General features: G+C 37.9%; 1 protein-coding gene across 1 annotated transcript in view; it reads right to left on the bottom strand.

The window, feature by feature from the left end:
• Positions 1-26,175, bottom strand: part of fab1 (1-phosphatidylinositol 3-phosphate 5-kinase fab1) — an 809,612-nt gene that overhangs the window by 181,279 nt on the left and 602,158 nt on the right. The window contains exons 31-32 of the mRNA XM_090380831.1: positions 23,375-23,506; positions 5,676-5,792 (exon numbers count right to left, since the gene is read on the bottom strand). Coding sequence (XP_090236957.1) covers positions 5,676-5,792; positions 23,375-23,506 — 249 coding nt within the window. The remainder of the gene's footprint in view (positions 1-5,675; positions 5,793-23,374; positions 23,507-26,175) is intronic.

Genomic DNA, 26,175 nt, shown 5'->3' with positions numbered 1-26,175 from the left:
GAAGGATATAAATGAAAAAGAAGAAAAATTGGTTCTGGAGTTTGAAGTTGGACAGTAAAAGGATGCCGACTCATTGCGGTATGTGTTCAGAGTGATTTGGAAGAGCAAGAGCAGGAATTATAAAAGCTAATTCAGAAGAAATGTGTCTATGGAAGTATCTATAGAAAAGGCATGCAGCAGAAACAAGAAAAAGAGTGGAGAGATTTTGTTAGAGATGGGTCATTAAATAAACTAGATGCCCTCTTTTGAATGGAGTCTAGAAGCCAGAGAGAGGATTTGGGGACACCACCCAGATGCGAGAACAATATTCCAAGGTAGGGTGGATTTGAGATTTGTACAGAGTGAGTAGCTGTTTGTAAGATAAGTAATGGCAAGAGTGAAATAGAAAACCCAGTATTCTAGATGCAGAAGCAGAAATATTTGTAATATGCTTATGCCAAGAGATATTAGAAGTCACGAGTATTCCCTATAGAGATATGTGATCTTGTCCAGAAATATGAGTATCATTAAAGAAAAATATAGGAACAAAAGAACCCTTTTTGCGATATCTAAGACAGGACTAATTTTAATAAGGATAAAAATCAACCAAGTTATATTTGCTAATTCCTTAAATGCTAATATGCATATTAGCATTTAAGGAATTGGTAGTGGATATTTGAGAATATAAAGCTATTTGTGCAGTGCAAGGTTCTTTCAAACTGAAGGGAGAAATGCAAGTGCTATCATCAGCAAAACTATGCATAGGATTTCCTGCCAATGGAAGGAGGTCATTAATATACAAGAAGAAAGTAGTGGGAGAAAGAATTGAACCTCTGGGAACACCAAGCATTAGTGCAGATGTTAGAAGACAGAGAACCATCTACCATTACACAGAGTGAGCAGTAAGAAAGAAAACTGGATATCCAATTACAAAAAACAGATGACAAACCATAAGATGGAAGTTTATTTAGAAGAGCTTTATGCCAAACATGATCAAAAGCCTTTGAAATGTCAAGAGCAACTGCTTGAGTTTCACCAAACTTTTTCACTGAATTTATCCATAGATAGGTAATGTAAACCAGAATATCACCAGCGGAGCTACACTGATAGATTGATCAAATGGATTTGTAGACAGTTTAAGAGTTGGAGGTTTATCAACTGATTCATGCTAACTTAAATTTAAAATTATCATCCATTTTATTGTAACATCAATGCAGATTATAAAAAGGTGAGTACCATAATTAAATTAAATTAAGCTACGCTATTATATTGTGTACTAAAGTAACAATATTAGGAAATAATTTTTCAGAGTACAGTACTTTTCATATCCTATAAATTTTCAATTTTTCCTGAAAGCAAAGGATGAATTCTGGTACCTATTCTTTTACAAAAAAGCACTGTTTTTACTCATTGTATCAGTCATCGAGAGGCTAAGAACATTTCTGCTGATCTAAATACTGTACCTACAAGATGCAGTAAAAGTTATCAACTTCATTAAATATTGTGCAGTGAATAGTTCCTTTTTGAAAATCTATGCAAGGCAACGGGATCCAATTGCGATAAATTTTTGTTGCATATGGAAGTAATATGATTGTCAAAGGGACGAAGTTTGAGATGACTAATAGAGTTAAAAAATGAAGTAGTGTTTTTATTTTGTCTGAAAATAACTCGGATATTGCAAAACTTTTTCACAGCAACATCTGGCTTTGCAAATTATCTTATTTATGAGATATATTTGAGAAACACAATGAACTGATTACAGTATGTCTCTGCAGGGAGAGAACACTAATATTTTTCTTTGGAAAGATAAAAAAGTTCAAGCATTTATGAAAAAAATAAACATATGGAAGAATAAAAGGGAAAATTACTCATTTGAAATGTTTCCATGCATGGACAAGTTTATTAGTGGAAATAATTTCAGTTTTAATCTGATAAAACAGATTATACTTGATCATTTGATATGCTTGTAAAATCAGTTTTGTAAATATTGTCTTCCAGATTTTAAAACTGATCATTTTGATTGGATTCAAAAACCATTTCATTGTAAAAATAGGAGGTAAAACATCTCTCGGCGCCTCGATAGCCAGGTGGGCAGGAGCAGAAGTGCGTAGCACATGCTTCTTGATTAGACCGGGGTTCGAGCCCATCACCACCAAATACGGAAGATGCGGAAAGGTCAGGGAATATGTGCATTTGTGAAAAAAGGAAGACACTTTCAATATATGTTGTAATCATGTTGACATTGCTGTGCTTTCGGTAAGGTAAGATGATATACTGTGTGACTAGTTAATTGTATTTATGTTGTCAGTGTTACTTAAAAAAAAAAGTAGCTAAATTTTGGTTGCATGATTTTGAGAGGCATATTCTAAAGAAAGGGCTTAGAGGGTAACAGGTATCCTGTGTGTTATCAGACACTCAGTCTAAAACACTGATGGATCCAATATCATTCTATTACAGAAGATTTAGGAGAAGTCCAGTTGGCCTGCCTCCCTAAAATCCACTCATGCACACCTTCTCAATGGTAAGTCCTGTTACGTCACTTAGGTGGCAACGAACGTGTAGAGTGGTTCTCTTCAAGACGCCTGGTAAGCGTCAAGAGGAAAAGACCAAGCCCTCCAGCATATAACAGCACGACAAAACAAATGGCCCTCAGTCCCCATTGGCTTTCACTCTCCCTCTTATGGCAGCGAGAGGATCTGAGTGGAAGCAGAGGGTGCTAAGAATCTCTGGGTACGACCAGGCTGCCATGCACAGAAACTGAACTTGGCCTGTTACAAAGTAAGATCACTCATCGGTGAAGACAGGATATTAGAGCTGGAAAAGGAATTAGAAAATGTGAATTGGAATATCATCGGTTTGGCTGAAACAAGAAGAAGAAATGAATCACTTATAAGTTTATCAAGTGGAAATCTGCTTTACACCAATGGAAACAGTGAAAGGAGTGAAGGTGGAGTTGGATTTCTGGTCCATAAAGATTTAAAAAACAACATTTTGCAATTCAAAAGTACAACACTAAGGGTGTCAAGACTAATACTCAGGATTTCTAAGAGGTACAAACTAAAGGTTATAATGATTTATGCACCAACATCGAGCCATGATGATGAAGAGGTTGAAGAAATGTACACTGAAATTGAGAGCCTTCTAGATGAGCAGAAAACCCACTACACTATTATTATGGGGGGACTTCAATGATAAGGTTGGAAAAAGACAAAACAGTGCAGAAAGGGGAACTATAGGAAATTTTGGAATTGGAGAAAGAAATGAAAGAGGCGAAAGACTTGTGGAATTTGCAGAATCTCAAGGACTGTCAGTAATGAACACTTTTTTCAAGAAAAGGGTGAACAGAAAGTGGACATGGAAGAGTCCAAATGGATTAACAACTAATGAAATCGACTTCGTCCTCACTAACAGAAGATATATTGTGAATGATGTTACTGTCCTGAATAAGGTAAATGTTGGAAGTGATCACAGAATGGTAAGATGTACACTTGATATAGATGTAGGAAAGGAAAGGAAAAAACTGACTTGAGTAAATAATACAAAGGTCTTTGAGATACCAGAAGAGAAGAAAAAGCAGTATATACTGGAACATAAGAACAAGTTGGAGCTTCTGCAGACTGCTCAGGACCAACATATCAACGAGGAATATTACAACTTTCTGAAAGTGATAAATCCCAAGAAACCTATAGGGAAAAAGAAATCCAAAGAAGAAAAAATTACTCAAGAAACACTTGTCATGATGAACCAAAGACGACAAATGAAGAGCAAGAAAAACACTGACAGGGAGAAAATTGAGTATACTGAGTTATGCAAAGCCATTAGAAAGAGACTCAGAGAGGACATAAGAAGATTTAACACAAGAAAAGTAGAGCAGGCATTAAGGAAAAACAAAGGATTTAAACCAGCAACCATGAACAGTAATATAGAAAGACAAATGATACTGAAACTGAAGAATAGCGATTGTGTACTTATAAACAGCAGAGAAGGCATAATTCAAATAGCAGAAGACTACTATAGAGAATTATACAAGGAGCGAGGGAATGATGCCAGCAGTGGGGAAGATGGATGGCAAATTAGCAACACATACGACATACCTGATATTCTTCCTGATGAATGCATTGAAGAAAATGAAGAATCAGAAAGCCTCGGAGGAAGATGAAGTTACTGTAGAGTTGTTAAAATTGGGAGGAAGAGACATAACACAAAAACTGTCAAGGTTCTTCACAAAGTGCTTTAGAAAAGGTGTGATGCCTAAGCAGTGGAATAATGCAATCATAGTTTTGCTGCATAAGGAGCTAAATCAGAAACTGGAATTATAGACCAATTAGCTTGTTATCCCACATCTACAAGTTGTTCACAAGGGTCATTACTAACAGATTAGAAAGAATACTTGATAAGAATCAACTGAAAGAGCAAGCTGGATTTAGGACAGGATTCTCAACTATGGATCATCTTCACATAATATCACAGCTAATGGAGAAAGCAAATGAATATAAAACACCACTATGCCTGGCATTTGTGGATTATGAAAAGGCATTTGACTCCATACAGCATAATGCAATGTTTCAGGCACTGGAAAGACAAGGCATAGATACCCCACATATTATGATTTTGAAGAAAATATATGAGAACCTTTATTACCTCCTTTATTAGACTAGACAAAGACAGTAGGAAATTTAAAATCAAGAAAGGAGTTCGACAAGGGGAGACAATATCTCCGAAGCTGTTTACTGCTGCCCTTGAGGAAGCTTTCAGAAGATTAGACTGGTCGCAGAAAGGCGTCAATGTGAACGGAGATTACCTAAACCATTTACGATTTGCAGATGACATTGTGGTCATAAGCCACGATCCCAAAGAATTAGAGGAAAATCTTAATCAGTTATGCACAGTTAGTAAGAATTTTGGACTAAAGATGAATATGGCTAAAACAAAAGTAATGATGAACAAGTATGCCACAGAAAGGGAAATAATGATTGAAGGAGCAGTAATTGAAAAGGTGCAGTCATATACTTATCTGGGACAAGTTATTAGCTGTAATAATGATAAATGGCTGTAAGTCAAAAGAAGAATAAATTTTGGATGGATAGCATTCAGGAAATATAGTCACATACTGAAGAGAAATATCCCAGTTTGTCTGAAACGTAAAATAATGAACCAATGTATACTCCCCACCATGACTTATGGAAGTGAAACTTGGGCACTCACCAAAGAATGGAAGAGAAGCTGAGAACTACACAGCGAAGAATGGAACGAATTATATTGGGAATCAGACTGTTAGATAAGAAGAGAAACACATGGATTAGGCAGCAAACTCAAGTAAAGGACATTCTTATCAAAACTAAAGAACTAAAATGGTCTTGGGCAGGACACACAGCTCGAAGGCATGATGACAGATGGACTAAGAAAATAACAGAATGGTACCCAATAGGAGCTAGAAGAAAACCTGGAAGACAAAGGCGGAGATGGATAGATGAAATTCATGAGTTTGTGGGTAGTAAATGGATGTCCAGTGCTCAAAATAGAAGGAACTGGAAAGTTGCTGGAGAGGCCTTCATCCTGCAGTGGATTGAAAATGGCTGATGATGATGTTGTCAGTGTTACTTAAAAAAAAAAGTAGCTAAATTTTGGTTGCATGACTTTGAGCGGCATATCCTAAAGAAAACTAACTTCTAAAATAAAAATATGTAATCACCAACCATTTTTAATTTGAAAAGATCGGAACTGTTTATTCTCTAAAACCCTTTCAGCACCATCTGACTTCGATCTCTCATGACCTCTCAATGTATTACATCTAGGATCTCCATCTATTTGATCTAAAAAGTAAAACCATAAATATGTACAAAAAAACAGTATAATAAAATAACATGGAACTTATATTTTTAATTTTCAATTAAAAAAAATAAATTTTCTTCTTAAAATTTCATTATTTAAATATAGTAAATTTTAAATATAGAATCATTTTAATGATTTACAAAAAACAAACATTATAAACAGCATTTAACTGCAACAAGTAATGTTAACAGATTCTGCATGTAACAAAAAAAAAAAAAAAAAAATATTAACTGCAGTAAACTTGTAATACACAAGGAAACCCACTCACTGTCCCAATGTGAAGGGTGAACACACCCACATTCAATATTGTAAGGAATGGGCCTGGTGTACTAGGGTCCATGGTTAAGAAAAAAAAAAAGTATATACATACAATGATAACCCAGTTTAATATAATATAATATATAATAAGTAGCAGTAGCTTTCAAGACTAACGAGTCTCTTTTTCAACTGATTTAAATACAACAAATAAGTGCAATGAGCTGAGAGTGAGGCACATTATTCATTTTCTATTGTTGTTGCATGGATGTGTGCTGTTTTACTCCAGTGTTTATCCAGCATTAAAATGGTTGTCTCTAGGATGGGGTGTAGACGTATCGTCTTGAGACTGTTTAATATATTAAGTGACTCTAGCCATAGGCGGTGGCGAAAGTGTCGTGAGTGGTCTACTATTTCAAAGTCACGTTTGGGATCGAGATCGTGATTGGTGGCCCAAAAATGTTCCGCGACTGCGGACTGGTCAGTTTCGACAAGCCGGATTGCTCTGTCATGTTCCGTAAGGCGATCTTGGAGACGTGTTGATGTTTCTCCTAAGTAGCAGCTGTCACAGTCTCTACAGGTGATGCGATATACTACATTGCTGTGTAAGAGAGGTGTGACAGGGGTCTTCACACTGGAGACAAGTGAATGTAGGTTTCTGCAGGGTAACTGCACGCATTTGATGTTGTAATTTCTGAGGATTTTTGAGATCCTTCCTGACACTTCTTGGTTCGGTGGTCTTGGGTGGGATGTTAGTTCTTTTGCCTGTAATAGGCACAAGAACTCATTGGAGTTTAGCACACGGGATGGATAACCACATTTGGTTAGGTCCGCCTTCACACGGGAAATCTCATTATGCCTAATTGCATCAGTGCTGGAATGGCTCCATGCCCTGGAGAATAGGGTGCGGCCAGTGCTGTTGAGATGACTGGATGCGTGGCCAGATCTGTAGTTAGTAAATTGTCCGCACCACATAGGTTTGCGGTATACCGAAGTCTCCAGACGTGGGCCTACGCGATGCACTAAGACATACAGGAACAGGAGCACGTCGTTGACCTCTAACTCTATAGTAAACTGGATGAAATTAGACAAGAAGTTGAGGTATTCCAGTAGTGCTGTTTCAGAGCCAAGTGGTATTACAGTAAAAATATCGTCAACATATTTGCACCATGTTGTAATAGGTACAGGTGGATTCAGGTGTATCTGCTTCTCCAGATCTTCCATGGCGTTGTTGGCTACTACGGAACTAACAGGGGCACTATCCAATCCAGAACATCACTATCCACTGATGACATCTGCACTACCCTCAACCTATGCTTATCAAGCAGCATCTTCACCTTGGAGGATTCAGTCTACCAGCAGGTACATGGCACTGCTATGGGTACCCCTGTTAGTTCCGTAGTAGCCAACATCGTCATGGAAGATCTGGAGGAGCAGATGCACCTGAACCCACCTGTACCTATTACAACATGGTGCAAGTATGTTGACGATATTTTTACTGTAATACCACGTGGCTCTGAAAGAGCACTACTGGAATACCTCAACTCCCTGTCTAATTTCATCCAGTTTACTATAGAGTTAGAGGTCAACGACGTGCTCCCATTCCTGGATGTCTTGGTGCATCGCGCAGGCCCACGTCTGGAGACTTCAGTATACCGCAAACCTATGTGGTGCGGACAATTTACTAACTACAGATCAGGCCATGCACCCAGTCATCTCAACAGCACTGGCCGCACCCTATTCTCCTGGGCTTGGAGCCATTCCAGCACTGATGCAATTAGGCGTAACGAGATTTCCGTGTGAAGGCGGACCTAACCAAATGTGGTTATCCATCCCATGTGCTAAACAGGTGCCTATTACAGGCACAAGAACTCACATCCCACCCAAGATCACCGAACCAATACGGTATACCGTCCACCTACATTCCCTATTATCCAGGCGTGTCAGGAAGGATCTCAAAAACCCTCAGAAATTACAACATCAAATGTGTGCAGTTACCCTGCAGAAACCTACGTTCACTTGTCTCCAGTGTGAAGACCCCTGTCACACCTCTCTTACGCAGCAATGTAGTATATCGCATCACCTGTAGAGACTGTGACAGCTGCTACATAGGAGAAACATCAAGACGTCTCCAAGATCGCCTTACGGAACATGACAGAGCAATCCGGCTTGCCGAAACTGACCAGTCCGCAGTCGCGGAACATTTTTGGGCCACCAACCACGATCTCGATCCCAAATGTGACTTTGAAATAGTAGACCACTCACGACATTTTTGCCACCGCCTATGGCTAGAGTCACGTAACATATTAAACAATCCAAAGACGATAAACCGCCACAAAGGCATACGTCTACACCCCATCCTAGAGACAACCATTTTAATGCTGGATAAACACTGAAGTAAAACAGCACACGTCCGTGCAACAACAACAACAGAAAATGAATAACGTGCCTCACTCTCAGCTCATTGCACTTATCCGTGGTATTTAAATCAGTTGAAAAAGAGACTTGTTAGTCTTGAAAGCTACTGCTACTTATTATATTATATTAAACTGGGTTAATCACTGTATGTATATATTTTTTCACATTCACTATGAAGAAAAATAATAAAAAGTAAGATTGGGTGAACTATGTGGCTGATAACTTCATCAAGGAGACATCAACCTGTGAAAATTCATCAAACACTTGTATTTCTGCCATGGCCAACTGGATGGAAAAATGACAAAAGAAAGCCACTAAGTGAGCAACAAAGATAGATTCAACAGAAAACAGGTTCTTAAAAATGGTTAACGTGATAACTAAGAAACAATATAAAGAAATTGAAAAGAAGAAATTTAGATTTCCATTTTAACTGGAGCCTACTCACAAGCCAAAATGAAATACAAATATATAACTTACAAAACAAGACAAAATCAAGATATCAAAGGCAGATGTTGTTGGGATATCAGAGACATGATGTCACACAGATATAAGAAATGCAAAATTGGAATTTAGGGAGTACAATGTGTACAGAAGGGATAGATGGGTCATGCTGTTAGTAAAGAAACGCATAAAATCAAGGAAGTGCATCCAGTTGACATGCATGGACTGTGCAGTGTTGAGTCAGTTTGGTGTGACATAAGCACTGGGAAAGAAAAATTGAGAGTAGGACTGTGTTATAGGTCTAATGACTCTGGTGAGTACAACGAACAACAGTGCAGAGAAATAGAGTAGGCCCAGTAAATCAGATTGTCTTATAATGGGGGATTTTAACTTCCCAGATATTGACTGGAACTTGTGGGTTGGTCACTTGTACACTAGCAAGATTTTTGTGGATTTATTGGAGGATTGTCTTCTACAGTAACATGTTCGAGGAGCAACCAGAGGGACTAATACTCTTGATCTGATTATCAGCAGTGATTATTCTTGCATTAAGAATTTGCAGATAAAGGAACCAGTAGGTGACAGTGATCACAGTGCACTGATGAGGGATTTACTTAAAGTTTTAACTACTATCAAGGGTAAAGGGAAGGGTTTTTGTTTTCATAAAGGTGACTACAGTGGTCAGACAGTTTTTAAATTCTATACAGTGGGATCAACTGATGATGTTAAAAACAGCAAATTCTAAATGGGATGCATTGAAGGAATTAATCTTGGAAGCTACTAGGCTTTTCATACTGATTAAGAAATATTGTTCAAGGTTTGGGCCTAAATGGATGTCAGATGAACTAATGAGACCCATGGCAGAGAAGAAAAATGCATGGGATGCATGTAAATTATCAGGCGACATAGAAGCCTATGGCAGATATAGGCTAGTCTGTAATCAAGTCACAAAGGACATTAGGCAAGCGAAGGCAGATTACGAGAAATCTTTGGAAAAGGATGCAAAGAAAAACAGGAAGGACATCTTTATTTCTATAAACTCTAGAAGAAAGGGGATGAATTAGATTGGTCCACTTGATAAATGGATGTCAGATGAACTAATGAGACCCATGGCAGAGAAGAAAAATGCATGGGATGCATGTAAATTATCAGGCGACATAGAAGCCTATGGCAGATATTAAGATATTAGTACGCTAGGCAAGCAAAGGCAGATTACGAGAAATCTTTGGAAAAGGATGCAAAGAAAAACATCAAGGACTTCTTTTTTTTATTTTCTTCCTTTCTTCTAGAGTTTATAGAAATAAACTATAGAAGAAAGGGGATGAATTAGATTGGTCCACTTGATATTGATGATTCGACTGTTGATGATTGTGCTCAGATAGCTGATAATCTGAATAAGTATTTTGCATTTACATTTACACGAGCAGTTATTAAGGGAGGAAAATGTCGGAAATTTATCAAACTGTAAGAGGGTGCTTAATGATTTTGTAATAATTGAGAGCAAAGTGGAGGAGAAATCGTTGAAGTTAAACATAAGAAAGGCAACTAGGGTGGATGGGATCTATCCAGTTATATTAAAGGAGACGGCAAAGGAAGTAAGAAAACCCTTAGCCATAATTATGAGAACATCCTTGGACTCATGGGAAGTCCCCATGGACTGGAGATGTGCAATGTATCCCTAATTCACAAAGGGGGATCTAAGAGTGGCACAAGTGGGTAGGCGAGGTAAGCATCGCCTACGGGTGGCAGTTCTGGAAGGTGCCAAAACACCTCTTAACATACAAGTCGAATCTCTGTTTAGCAAACTTGTTTATAGTGAAATTTTCTATTTAGAAATATTTTTTGAATTTCCCTGGGTAATTACATTTAAAATAGTTTCCGTAGATCGCAGAAAATTTGCATATATCGAATGAATTACAAGAGACAACTGGGAAGGCATTGTTCTCACCTCTGGCCTTAAGGCAATTGAGGCAAACTTGTGGTACTCGTAAAATCTATCCAATTGCCTCTCTCACACATACCCAGGAGTCGCACTGGTAATCTGATTGGTTAACGTTTACCAGTATTCAACACACCAATCAAATAATTCATTTGAAAGAAATACAAGTACATGAAATTGAAAACTTACGTTAATTTGCTTATTATCTGGATCTGTGTTTCATATTTATATTTCGCAGGGTTATAGTCCAGAACATGGGTACAACCAGGTACTTTGGCTGGAAAGAGGAGAAGAAGGCAGTGATAGGATGTGAAGGCACCTCCCGCTCACTGCTTTATCCCCTCTCCTGCATGTTACTGGAACGTCATGTGATATCACAATATGTTGGAGCTGAAATGAAGAAAAAACAGCAAGACGGCTATTTTTTTTAAATAGCTAACAAAATAGTTAACACCACATACAATCACTGATTCTTCTCACCCATACATTACTAGGCGATTTCATGTGCATTAACAATGAGAATTGCTCATGCACTTCAACTGAAAAGCCTCTTTTTTTTGTTCTGGGAGTTGCTGCTTCCACACTCCTGCTAATATAAGGGGAGCCTACTAACAACTCATACAAATTAATGCGAAAAAATCAAATTGTCAAGAAACAACTTGAAAACAAAAAAAAAAAAAAAAAAAACCCCACCTCATCAGTCCTCGCATGTTGGCTGGTACACTTCATCAAACATCCACCACTGAAGACCTTTGTATTTCGAAGCTAATCAAATTCACACTCATACATCGTTCAATTGCAGTCTTACATTAATCCATCCTTTTGCAAATGGAATACCAATAAACAATAATACACAATAACCGAGGGCAGCAGAGCAGCAAGATGACGACTAAACAACAGAACGATAATTTTACATTTCCCGCTAAAATCAGAAGCAAATTTGCATTCAATCAAATAATCAGAAACGCAAAATGAGGTAAATTAAGCATTCCCAATAATCAGCCAATCACAGAACTCGACAGAACAAGTACTCCGCTCTTCGGGCCACACTCGCAATGGAGATATCCATGTCCTGGATTTCAGCCACAATAACATACAGTATATGATAGTATTTTTAGCGAGGCAACGTATAGTATTCAGGAGACCTTCAAACGATTTATATGAAAATGAAAATGGTATCTTTTTAAAAGTAACAAATGGGCCTGGAGTACTGGGGTACATAGTTTCAAATACAGATATATACAGTTATACCCAGTTATTTATTAACAAATAAAGTACAAATAAAATAAAATAAAATAAAATATAAGTACAAAAACCAGTAGCTTTCGGAACACGTGTCCCTTTATCAACTGATAAGTTAATATAAAATTTGAATACATTACAAGCAAAGTGTGGCACGTTAATCATGCGTCATTGTTGTAGCACGGACGTGTGCTGCTTTACGGCAGTGATCATCCATCAATAAAACGGTTGTGTCTAGGATGGGATGTAGACGCATGCCTTTCTGGCGATTTAATGCCTTAGGATTGTTTATTATATTTAGTGACTCTAGCCATAGGCGGTGGCGAAAGTGTCGCGCGTGGTCTACTATCTCAAAGTCGCGCTTGGGGTCAAGATCGTGGTTGGTAGCCCAAAAATGTTCTGCGAGCGCGGACTGGTCAGTTTCGGCAAGCCGGATTGCTCTGTCGTGTTCCGTGAGGCGATCCTGGAGACGTCTTGATGTCTCACCTACGTAGCAACTGTTACAGGCCCTACAGGTGATACGGTACACTACATTGCTGCGTAAGACAGGTGTGACAGGGGTCTTCACACTGGAGACAAGTGAACGTAGGTTCCTACCGGGTAATTGCACACATTTGATGTAACTTCTAAGGATCTTCGAGATACGTCCTTTGTTACTATTCGATCACTTTATGGCCATAATACCTACAACGATTGTGTGCAGTTACAAAAGTCCTTCCTCTCAATAGCCCGCAACAGGCAACATTTACGCTTCGCACACAGATGCAAAAGCAATCGAATCATACCTAAAGGGTTCCGCTACAAAGCCCCGTTCCACAACTCTCACATGGATCGTGCCTGCTTTAACTTCAGCCTACGCACATTAAATTTGTGGATATCCCATCTCCACCGTGAAATCAGGAACGCTGACTACAACAAGTCCAGACTGTTACAACATCTACAAGGTAAGGTCTCGCCTATCGTATTTACAAACCTTATACATACCATCTGCCATCGGGCTAGTCAGACCTCGGATACCTACCGTTTATGCCAACAGCGCAAGTTCATAAACTTAAGCATAGAAGCTAACTCCTTAAAGGCGAACACTCGTTCAAGCGACACGACTTCTTTCGTCTTGAATCTAAGAAACAAACAACTGTCCAACGAGCAGCTGAGTGTTTTATCAAACGGTATGAAATTCGCCGTTATACCATCGAAACCTCCCATCACACAGCTCGCTATGGGTATAGAAGCCAGTATTACCAACCTTCCCGAAGAAACTGCCAACGAGATCCGATTCAAGACTGCCGCAATCCTCCGCAACACTCGAAAAACGTACTCAAACCTCAACCACTGCCAGCGTGCCGCCCTGTCATCTATAAGAAAAGACAACTCCATCGTTGTACTTCCTGCGGATAAAGGGCGCCGGACTGTTGTGCTGGACCGATCAGCCTACAGAGAGAAAGCCTTGGCCCTATTACTCGATCCTAACGTATATGAACCTCTACCTGATCCTCCCGTTAAAGTCTTGAAACGTCTGGAAGCAAATGTTAATAAACTTGTCCACGCATGGCTTAAAGATAAGAAGATCCCGACCACGACTCACCATCTTTTACGTGCTACTGGCTGCCAACTACCGCAATTCTACGGATTACCAAAGATCCATAAACCGGGTTTTCCTCTCAGACCTATAGTGTCTTGCTGCAGTGCCCCAACGTATGAACTGTCCAAACACATTGCGAGCCTCCTCTCGCCTCTTATAGGTAATACATCTCACACCGTTAAAAACAGCAGTGAATTCATTAACATCATTAAGGACATTTCAATCCCTGACAACTCTTTGACGTGGTTTCTTTATTCACCTCGATTCCTGTCCAACAGGCCGTGCACTGCGCCAGAAGGCTCCTTGAGAGCGACTTAAGCCTCCAATCCAGGACGTCACTATCCACTGATGACATCTGTACCGCCCTCAACCTATGCCTCTCTAGCAGCATCTTCACCTTTGAAGACTCACTCTACAAACAAGTACATGGCACTGCTATGGGTGCCCCTGTCAGTTCCGTAGTAGCTAACATTGCCATGGAAGATCTGGAGGAGCAGATACACCAGAACCCACCTACACCTATTACAACGTGGTGTATGTACGTCGACGATATTTTTACCATAATACCATGTGGTTCTGAAACGGTACTACTAGAACACCTCAACTCCCTATCCAATTTCATCAAGTTTACCGTAGAATCAGAGGTGAACGGTTCGCTCCCGTTTCTGGACGTGCTAGTGCATCGCGTAGGCCCACGTCTTGAGACCTCAGTATACCGCAAACCCATGTGGTGCGGTCAATTCACCAACTACGGGTCCGGCCACGCTCCAAGCCATCTCAATAGCACTGCCCGCACCCTATTCTCCAGGGCCTGGAGCCATTCCAGCACCGACACAATTAGACGTAACGAGATTTCCCGTGTGAAGGCGGACCTAACCAGATGAGGTTATCCATCCCATGTACTAAACAGATGCTTGTTACAGGCAGAAGAACTTACATCCAACCCAAGACCTCCAAAGCAAGTCGGCATATTGTCCGCCTACATTCCGTACTATCCAGGAGTGTCAGGACGTATCTCGAAGATCCTTAGAAGTTACAACATCAAATGTGTGCAATTACCTGGTAGGAACCTACGTTCACTTGTCTCCAGTGTGAAGACCCCTGTCACACCTGTCTTACGCAGCAATGTAGTATACCGTATCACCTGTAGGGCCTGTAACAGTTGCTACGTAGGTGAGACATCGAGACGTCTCCAGGATCGCCTCACGGAACACGACAGAGCAATCCGGCTTGCCGAAACTGACCAGTCCGGCTCGCAGAACATTTTTGGGCTACCAACCACGATCTTGACCCCAAGCGCGACTTTGAGATAGTAGACCACGCGCGACACTTTCGCCACCGCCTATGGCTAGAGTCACTAAACATAATAAACAATCCTAAGGCATTAAATCGCCAGAAAGGCATGCGTCTACATCCCATCCTAGACACAACCGTTTTATTGATGGATGATCACTGGCGTAAAGCAGCACACGTCCGTGCTACAACAATGACGCATGATTAACGTGCCACACTTTGCTTGTAATGTATTCAAATTTTATATTAACTTATCAGTTGATAAAGGGACATGTGTTCCGAAAGCTGCTGGTTTTTGTACTTATATTTTATTTTATTTTATTTTATTTGTACTTTATTTGTTAATAAATAACTGGGTATAACTGTATATATCTGTATTTGAATCTTTTTAAAACTTTTTTAACAACTCCTAAATTTGATTCAGCAGTGGCAGAACATATTCGCCGTATTCAGAAATCTGAATAAAAAACTATCGTGCATTATTTGGGTGATCAAATACAAAATGAAATTATAGAAATAATTTTACAAAATATTACAGGTGAAATACCAGAAATTACTAGAGAAGCTAAATATTTTGCTATAATCACACTGAAGACTAAAATAAAATAAAATTAATCCAGTAAGTAAAATGCTCCAAAAAAAAAAAAAAAAAAAAGAAAAGAAAAGAAAAAGAAAAGGATTCTGATATACACAAAGCTCTTGAATGTCTACCAAATATCACAGAATATTTTAAAGAAAGCAGAACAGAGAAATCAGTCAAAAAATTTCTCGATATTGGCATTGAATAAGCTTTGTTTCCAAGAAGTGCTGTGAGGAAAAAGTTTGAAAAAAACGTCATTTGAATTGTGAAATAGAGATAAAGCATTTACATTAGTAGAGGCATATAATGCAAGAAAGCAAGCTTACACAGTATCAGCCAAAAAAAATTTACATTTCACACAACAATTCGCTCTAAATGTTTGTCCGGTTCTTCCTTGAATTTATTTAAGATATCAACTTCTAATGAAAAATTTATAGTAAACTTTAAACCATACTGATTACTCAAATCATTAATATAGCAATGGCTTAATTTATCAGTACTCACCTCATGAGATGAGGTGAGTACTGATAAATTAAGCCATTGCTTATTATTGATTTGAGCCATGAACTTCCACACGACAGATAGAAGCTTTTTCCAGCAATACTACCCGCTGGCTAAAGTCAAATTTATGAGCATTCATTCTACAACTGTCTTTCTCAATATGAATTTATGCCCCTTCGGGTTTGTAATCTGAGCAAGAGGAAGAATCACATCAGAATTGAGTCTGGCCAACCCATTCAATGCCTTATAACCTCAATCAGATCACTTTGCAGGTGCCTAGACTCCAGCCACTGCAATTTGCAGAATTTAAGCCTTTCTTAGTAATAGCACCCCTTTGTTCTCCTCACCAATCTTGTTGCCCTTCTCTGTACTCATTCTCCAAACTTGGAGTACTCAAGGCATGGCCTGACCATTACCTTATACAAAGCAATAATCAGCTCCTTCTCCCTACTAGCAAAATTCCTATATATATCATTGACAAAACCCTACGAGCTGCTCTGGCAGCCTGTCTGTACTGCTCAGAAAACTTCATATCTGACTGCACAATTACCCCCAGCTGTTTTTCATTCTCTACCACCCTGAGTGGCAGAATACACGCAGTTGGTACGTTTCTCTGGGGTTACTTCTACCTGTATGCAGTACTTTGCATTTGTCAATGTTAAACTTCAGTTGCCACTTTTCAGCCCATCTTTCCAACTTTTCTAGATCTTGTTGCAGTAGCATACTGTCATTGCTATCATTGCCAACCTTGGTATCATCTGCAAACTTCGGCATTCAGGATCTGCAAAAAAATTATATTTTACTTTCAAATTATGGACTCAACAATTTTCACATTAACTGAAAGGTTTACAAATATGAAAGAACATGTAGAAATATTTAAAAAGTTTTATAATATTTCTGAATTAAAAAAAATGGTCAGATGATGATTTATTAAATCATTTACATACATTAAGTTAAGTGACATTGATAGTAATGAATCCGATATTGATGGTTTAGCATTATCTGAAGAACTTAGAGTATATCAAAATATATTAAAGACAATATTATTCCATTTGAATTTTTACAATACATTTTTAAAATCAATTTTACAGATAATTTTCCTAACTTTACCAGTTTCCTTGCCTCAGGTGAACGGAGTTTTTTAAAATTAATCAAAAATTATTTAAGAGCAACAATGTAACAACGACTAATTCGGCAATAATTTCAATAGAAAACGATCTTTTGGAACAAATAAACATAAATGAAATAATTAATAAATTCACACATCTTAAAGCAAGGAAACATAAATTTGCATAATTTTTCTAACATTATAACTTTCCTTTTATTTTATTATTGTGAGTACGATTGCTGTGATTTAGAATTTAAAGTTTGTTTCTAGAATTTCAGAATGTTAAAGATGCAGTGCAGGATTATCTAGACAAGACTGCAGCAATAATTCAGACACAGCATGGGTTTGTTAAGGGAAAGTCTTGTCTGACCAATTTGATTTGATACCATGATGTGGTCACAAAGGAACTAGATGCAAAAAATAATTTTGATATCATATACTTGGATTTTAGGAACGCTTTTGATACTGGAGCGGTATGGCATTAAGAGCAATTGCTGCTATGGATATAGGGATGGTTGAGTGGGAGAAGACAGAGAGTGGTAATTAATGGACGCTACTCTTTGTGGAATAATGTTATTAGTGGTGTCCCCAGGGGTCCGTGTTGGGCCCATTGCTATTTTCTGTATTTTTAAATGATATTGATAAAGATATATCAGATTTAATGCCCAAGTTTGCAGATGATACAAAGGTTGTTGTTATTTGGTTTTTAGGAGCATTAGCAACTAAGGCCATATTGCTCTGGGAATATGCGATGGTCATTCCCTGACCTTTCCGCATCCTCCGTATTTGGTGGTGACGGGCTCGAACCCTGGTCTAATCAAGAAGCGTATGCTACGCACTGCTGCTTCTTCCCACCTGGCTACAGAGGCACCTGATACAAAGGTTAGTAGGGTTGTTAATGGCAGTAAGGACAGTATGCTACTGCAACAGGATTGGAAAAGTTGAGCAGATGGGCTGAGAGGTGATAACTGAAGTTTAAAATTGACAAATACAAAGTGCTGTATGTGGGTAGCAGAGAATAAAAAAGACCTGGGAGTAATAATTGTGCAGTCAGATAAGAAGTTTTCTGAGCAGTGCAAAAAGGCTTCAACAGTAGCTTGTGGGTTTTTCAATGATATATAGGAATTTTGCTAGCAGTGATGAGGTGATTATCCCCTTGTAGTAGGCAATGGTCAGGCCATACCTTGTGTACTGTATACAGGTCTGGAGGCCACATTTTAGGATGGATGTAGAGTTGCTGGAATGAGTAAAGAGAAGGCCAATGAAATTAGTGAGTGGAACAAAGGGTTGCTGTTACCAAGAAAGCTTAGGTTCTGCAACTTGCAATGTCTGGAGACTAGGCACTTGCGAGGTGATCTAATTGAGGTGTATAAGACCTTGAATGGTTTGAGCAAGCTCAACGCTGGTGGGATTCTTTCTCCTGCTCAGACTCTGCACCTGAGGAGACATGAACTGAAATTGATGAAAGACAGTTGTAGAACAGATATGCGGAAATTTGCCTTTAGTCAGTGGATGGTTGATTGCTGGAACAAACTTCCATCTGTGACTGTGGAAGTTGACAGCTTAAATAAATTTAAGGCTGAACTAGACAAATTTTTGTTGTGAATCAGTGAAAAGGGAAGGTTTTTTTTGCTGATGCTATATAAGCTTGCTTTCTTGCATCATATGCCTCTACTAATGCTAAAATTAATGTATAATTATAAAAATTATATATACAACCAAATACAAAGAAAACTAAAAAGACAGAAAAAAGGAAATTAACTTACACTAAATTAGAATAGGGGTAACTGTAATGAAGGAAAAAGAGTGTGGGGTGAAACACAAGAAAATGAAAACAGACTGTGCTGTCTGTACAGTAATACCCCGAAGTTACGCGATAGGTGGGTCCGACGAAAATCGCGTAAGTCGAATTCGCGTAAGTCGGGGTACAACTTTGCATATAAATACGTATAAATTTTGCTTAATTGGGACCAAGGACTAACAAAAACACTAGTTTAGAAGAAAAATATTAATAAAATTGCAGTTCGTTATACATATTAATACAAAATATGTATTAAAAAACAAATGACTTACGTTAAAAAGTTATTTCGATGTCGATGGCTTCATAAAATCTAAAAAATTCGTCTGACGACACAGAGACTTCTTTTTTTCACGCAGAATTTCTTCGTAGCAAGCTAATAATTTTTTTATTCCTTGCTTTGTAGCTATAACGCGTTCTTCGTTGGAGTCTTATGTTTTCTAAAATTTTTAAGCCCTTTTCAATTGAGCCCTTTTCAATTTTCAACCTGTCAAGTTTGCAATTGTCATGTGCTTTTCGCCGTTGCTTCGTTTAGGCCTGTAGCACGTGCAATATCACATGGTCTTTCATTTCGCTCAAAGCGTTTCACAATTTTATATTTTTTCTCTATCGACAGAGGCGGACTGGCCATAAGCCTTGCCGGGGAAACCCCGGTGGGCCAGTGTGATTTTGGCCATAAACCATAGTATGAGGCCACTATAAATTTTCCAGGGTAAGAATTTTTGACCCAGTCCGCCTCTGTTTATCGATAATTGCTTTTCTTTTTCTCTCTGAATCTGCAGTGTCTTCACCAGGACGCTTCCTTTTCACACCTTTTAATTAAGTATTTTACTCATTTTTAGGGAATAAAGCACAATTACAAAAAGAGGAGGCACGCTTGATACGCATAAACAAAGCTGCGCGCATGTAGCAACTGAATAAACAACACCATAAAGGCAGAGATACACTATTAACACCTCACATTTCTAGGGACCATAAAACAATAAAAATCCAGTTGCGTTTCGGCTAGTGAAATCTGTTATAAACTGGTAGTAAACTCCATCTAATTGCATTTGCGATTATACCGATAGCTGGAATTGTGTTGGTTTTTACGTTATTATGGTGAAATGTGTTTCCCCTTCACTGATATAAAAAACATAAAAGCAGCAAAGTTGAATTTTGTTCATCTTTCGCTCTCATTCTCCGCCGTCGCACCGTATATCGATAACATATGAAAAACGACCTTGAAGATAGTGGGCGGCAGCGTTGCCAAACGAAAAAAATCAAGAACCGCGTAACTCCGAGTTCGCGTAAGTCGGGGTAGCGTAAGTCGGGGTATTACTGTATTAGAATTCACTACACATATAAAATAAACATAGTGTAATAAAATAATGAATTACAAAATTAATGCAATTTTAAAATTTGTTAGAATACTGCCAAATACTAATACTAAATGTGGAAATCAAATATTACAATAAGACATTATTCTGTCTTTGTAATAATAATAATAACTAGGGGGCTTTGCTCGCCAACCCCCGCTAATGTAGACTCGAATGAGAAAACATTTGAGTCAACATCAGTCCTTTTCACTCTTCTAACTCGTCCCATCAATGCTTCTCCGTTGTCATAAATGTAGATTTGGCTGAACTGTTGAACGTCTCTAATGGACATTATACTCATCATTCCTTTCACCATGGCACCTCCTCGTATTCACATTGTATAAGCGCAGCTACCATCACCTTGAAAGTCCAAATTTTTGACATTAAAAGACGCAAAGGCATAAATATCGTTGTAGACTTGTACGTTTTCTCAGATGTGTCTTCCTTTTTCCGTGTTGTCAAACAACAGTCTTTAAAGCGTCTGGATAAGTATCTGCCCTCAGCAAACATACCTTCCCTCTGTGATAACACAAATGTACGGCTCTTCTGAGTTCGTCATCGAAAGATAATCCGCTGCAATGTTGACATTACTATGTTCATACACATAACCGCAATATGATACCTCAGCGGTTCCTTTGTTATCAGGATCTTGTGAAGATCTTATGTTACGTCCGAGCCATTTAATGGTTCGCTGAGTCTTGGCCTGTTTTTTGTCCATATTAGCTACCCACTTCCTGTAGTACTGATTTTCCACTTGCTTTTTTTTTTAGGAGCATTACCAACTAAGGCCACATTGCTCCGGGGATATGCGGTGGTTATTTCATGACCTTTCCGCATCTTCCGTATTTGGTGATCACGGGCTCGAACCCCAGTCTAATCAAGAAGCGTGTGCTACGCACTGCTGCTCCTGCCCACCTGGCTACGGAGGCGCCGATTTTCCACTTGCACTATTGTCAATGTACTTATTCTATGATTAGTTCGTAACCTTTCGGCATGTTTCTCTCTATATTCCTGCGAAGACTCATGATGGTGCCATTTTCTCTTGGAATTGGTGATTGCCAATCTAGGTTGTGGTAGTGTTAATTACTATGTTAGTACATATAATTAGCAAATCAAACATCACGGATTCCAGACACACATGTCGAAATGCACTGATTGATATCTAATCAGGAAATGACCTATGTAATGTACAAACAATATTGTAGCATCCGAAAAAGCAGGACTAAAATATTTATAAACTACACAAATATTTAAAATATTTATAAAATACTAAACTATTTACAAACATACAAACTATATTGGGTCCCTTCATCAGCTAACATTACAATGATGCCTGGCATGGTCATATATTAGACAGTGAACTACGTGGACGAGGTTGCTGAACATTATGGAGGCAGTTGTGGCCTCAATAAGTGTTGTAATTGCCCCAGCCCTCTTCTCCCATTGGCTCAAATAAATATCACTAGGAGGAAAACTTTTTTAATGTATAGAGAGATAATAATAATAATAATAATAGTAAATGAACAACTGACAGATAAATATGATGCACAGCCCACTTGCCCCACCTACACGATCACCAGGAACTTTAATTCCAGGCACGCACTGACTGGTATGTCAGTATGTGCTTGGGATTCTTGGCAGCCACTTAAGGAAAGAATGCAAATCACAGCCTTTTACACAAAACATGCCAAGAATCAATCCCAATAAAATCAGCAAGTGAAGAGCAGTGCAGAGCAGGTTAAGTAGCAGATACTCATATATGCAACACTACAGCACTACCTTGCTTGTTTGCAGTACTCTCTGTCGTTTTGATATAGCCATCTGCATCTACAGCACTGGTGAATGGACAGATTATAAATAATATCTGAGCATCACTGTGGGCTAGATCAAATTCTTATCATGAATCTTACTTGTCTGTGCATTGTAGGTTGCTTACCTCTAAGGCGGGCTTATTTTTGGGAGAAGTGGTAGCAGTCATCTTATAATTTTATTTTTCTATTGATAAAACTAACTGGTTATTCCTAATTTTTTTTCTTATTTCCAATTAATGATACATCATGAGTTCCTTAGTATAATTCCTAAATTATTACAATACTACTTGTTGACAGCACTCAAATACACTGAAAGAATACTGAAATAAGACCACCACTGCTTTAATGGGACCAAGTGGATTGCACAATGGAATAAAAGCTTGGCTCGGTGAATGTCGTAACCTTGTAAACTTTTGACATGTGGATATTTGTACAGCAGACGTGCAGTATTACACATGATGAGCATGGGAAGAATGACAGACTTTTTAAGCAATACAAAAGACACAGGAGACAGTGTGCCTATGTACTGTTCCCAACTCACCAATATGCAAGTGTATATTCTTCCTTAAAACCACAGAGGCGAAACTGATGGCAGATGAACAGGGCAAAAGATGACTGTAGCTGCTCATGTGGACCAATGGGAATTGCCATGCTGGTGCAACTGAACAGGGTACAATGTGAGACAGTCCCGAGCACTTTGCAGTGGGACTGTCCCACAACAGCCAGCATGTAGTGGGTATTTGAATAAATTTAAGTAAATTAGACAAATTATTTATATTGGAGAGGATGAACACATGATATCGAAAATGTGTTTTTTTTTGCTGATGCTGTATAAGCTTGCTTCTTTGAATCATTATTTGCCTCTACTAAAACGGATATCCACATCAGACGAATGCAAACTGTTCTGTGAATGCCTAAAGTTCCAACTCGATATAGGTAGGTGGTCCTATTTCAATGTCCTTTTAGTGTATTTACCAATGTTGGTTCTGACTTACTGTTAGGTTTATATAAAAAGATAGACTAAATATTTCAATTTTAAAATAAAAATAAAAAATTTAAATAATTTTGATTCCAATTTGGTACTGTGTCTAATTACATAAAGGCAGACCTTTTTATGGTTTGTTAGATTTACTTTCCAGAGTTATTGGCAATATAATTTTTCTGAAAGTTTTAACATTTTCTATAAATTCACAGTTCATATATTTAAATACTAGTTAAGATTATGAATTATATATACCTTTATGACACACAACGTATGTATTACTATCTTGATCCTCAGGTACCATTAAACCTGCATAAATGCCAGGAGAAACACCATATGTATAGCTGGAAGCTGAACTTTGGCTGCTGCAGAGTTTGTGTTCTACATCTATAATTATAAGATATTTTTGCTGTTATTAAACATGAAATCAGATAAATAAAATATCATCAGACAATTTACAAAATTTCAGCTTGATAAGATTAAAGGGTAATAAGATCAACAGACTGAATTGATAATTACTAAGTTATCCTATAAAATTCACAGGAAGGCTAGTCTCTCAATAAACAAAAAAACTATTAGACAGTGGAAGCAAACCATTTACAGTTCTAGATGATTCATTTCGGTGGTCCACTCTATATCTTTGGAAAATTATACTGTTTCAGATTTTTAAGTTTTTTTTCTTACTAAGGGGATAATGAATAAGAAAAAATCATAGCAGCATTTCAATCTTCTACAGAAATTATATCAAAGGAGTTGTTGGTTGTTTCAGAGATTCTTTGGTGCACAAGTCTTCAGAGGTTTATTTGCATATTAAACAAGCTGAAAAACCAAGCTACTGGTAATAGGGCTGGGTTTTCCTGTAAGCTATTTCGGCTTGCAAGGAAATCCTAACTCTCCTCTCTATGTTTAACTGAAGCTCTAACTAAAGAGACTATTAAGAATTCCTCCAGGCTCTATGGGATTCAATTCAAGAGCTATCTGAAAAAAAAGTGGCAAAACATGCTATCCTATCACAGCAGATTTTGGTAGTGAGCTTCAATATGGATTTCTTGTTTATTAACCCACTCTGATACAATTTCATCCCATAGCATAAATATACAAACTCCATTTATAATTTATTATCGTTTATATCATAAAAATGATAATATAAATAAAATTATCATATAAATGAAACTATCATATAAATGATAGCGGAGAGAGGGCGAGAATTAGAACATGGATATTACCTATTAATCACATCAATATCATCAGCCATTTTCAATCCACTACAGAATGAGGGCCTCTCCAGCAACTTTCCACTTCCTTCTGTTTTGTGGATAACCATCCATTTACTGCCCACGAACTCTTGAATTTCATCTGTTCATCTCTGTTGTTGTCTTCCATGTTTTCTTCTAGCTCCTCTTGGGTACCATTCTGTTATTTTCTTAGCCCATCTGTCATCATGTCTTCCAGCGATGTGTCTTGCCCAAGTCCATTTCAGTTCTTTAGTTTTGATAAGAATGTCTTTTACCTAATCCATGTGTTTCTCTTCTTATCCAACAGTCTAATTCCAAATATAATTCATTCCATTTTTCAGCTTCTCTTACATTCTTTGGTGAGTACCCAAGGTTCACTTCCATATGTCATTGTGGGGAATATACATTGGTTCATTATTTTAAGTTTCAGACAAATTTGGATATTGCTTCTCAATATGTGACTATATTTCCTGAATGCTATCTATCTGAGATTTATTCTTCTTTTGACTTCCAGTCATTTATCATTATTACAGCTAATGATTTGTCCAAGATAAGTACATGAATCTACCTTTTCAATTTCTGCTCCTTCAATGGTTATATTACTTCTTGTGGCATACTTGTTCACCATTACTTTTGTTTTAACCACATTCATTTTTATTCCGAAATCCTAACTCTGCATAACTGATTAAGATTTTCCTCTAATTATTCGAAATCATGGCTTATGATCAAAATGCCACCTGCAAATCATAAATGGTTTAGGTACACTCCAATCACATTGACTCCTTTCTGTGATGAGTCCAATCTTCTGAAAGCTTCTTCAAGGGCAGGACTAAACAATTTCGGAGATACTGTGTCTCCTTGTCAAACTCTTTTCTCAATTTTAAATTTGCTACTGTCTTTGTTTAGTCTAATAAAGGAGATAGCGTCCTCATATATTTTCTTCAAAATCATAATGTATGGGATGTCTATGCCTTGTCTTTCCAGTGCCTAAAACATTGCCTTATGCAGTATGGAGTCAAATGCCTTTTCATAATCAAAAAAATGATAGGCATAATTGTGTTTTATATTCATTTGCTTTCTCCCTTAGCTGTGATATTACATGAAGGTGATCCATAGTTGAGAATCCTGTCCTAAAGCCAGCTTGCTCTTTCAGTTGATTCTTATAAAGTATTCTTTCTAATCTGTTAGTACTGACCCTTGTGAACAACTTGTAGATATGGGACAACAAGCTAATTGGTCTATAATTTCCAATTTCTGATTTATCTTCTTTCTTATGCAAAAAAATAATTATGATAGCATTATTCCACAACTTGGGCATCACACCTTTCCTAATGTATTTTGTGAAGAGTCTTGCCAGTTTCTGGGTCATGTCTCTTCTTTGTAATTTTAACAACTCTACATTAACTTCATTTTCACTTTGGGCTTTTTGATTCTTCATTTTCTTCATTGCATGTTCTACCTCATCAGGAAGGATATCGGGTATGTTGTATGTGTTGTTAATTTGTGATGCTGGCATCCCCTTGATCCTTATATAATACTTTACAGTAGTCTTCTGCTATTTGAATTATGCCATCACTATTCTTCAAATTCAGTATCATTGCTACTGACTGCTGATTTAAGTCCTATGTTTTCCCTTAATGCTTGTTCTACTTTTCTTGTGTTAAATATTCTCATGTCCTCTCTGAGTCTCTTTCTAATGGCTTTGCATAACTAAGTATACTCAATTTTCTCCTTGTCAGTGTTTATCTTGCTCTTCATTTGTAGTCTTTGATTCATCATGACAAGTGTTTTGTGTAAAAAACATTATGGGAATCCTATAGT

The sequence above is a fragment of the Mastigoproctus giganteus genome, chromosome 9, assembly GCF_048544385.1.
Source record: "Mastigoproctus giganteus isolate SK-2022 chromosome 9, ASM4854438v1, whole genome shotgun sequence".
Taxonomy (NCBI): Eukaryota; Metazoa; Arthropoda; class Arachnida; order Uropygi; family Thelyphonidae; genus Mastigoproctus; species Mastigoproctus giganteus.
Note: the sequence above shows the minus strand (reverse complement) of the source record. Positions and strands in the feature narration are given on the sequence as shown.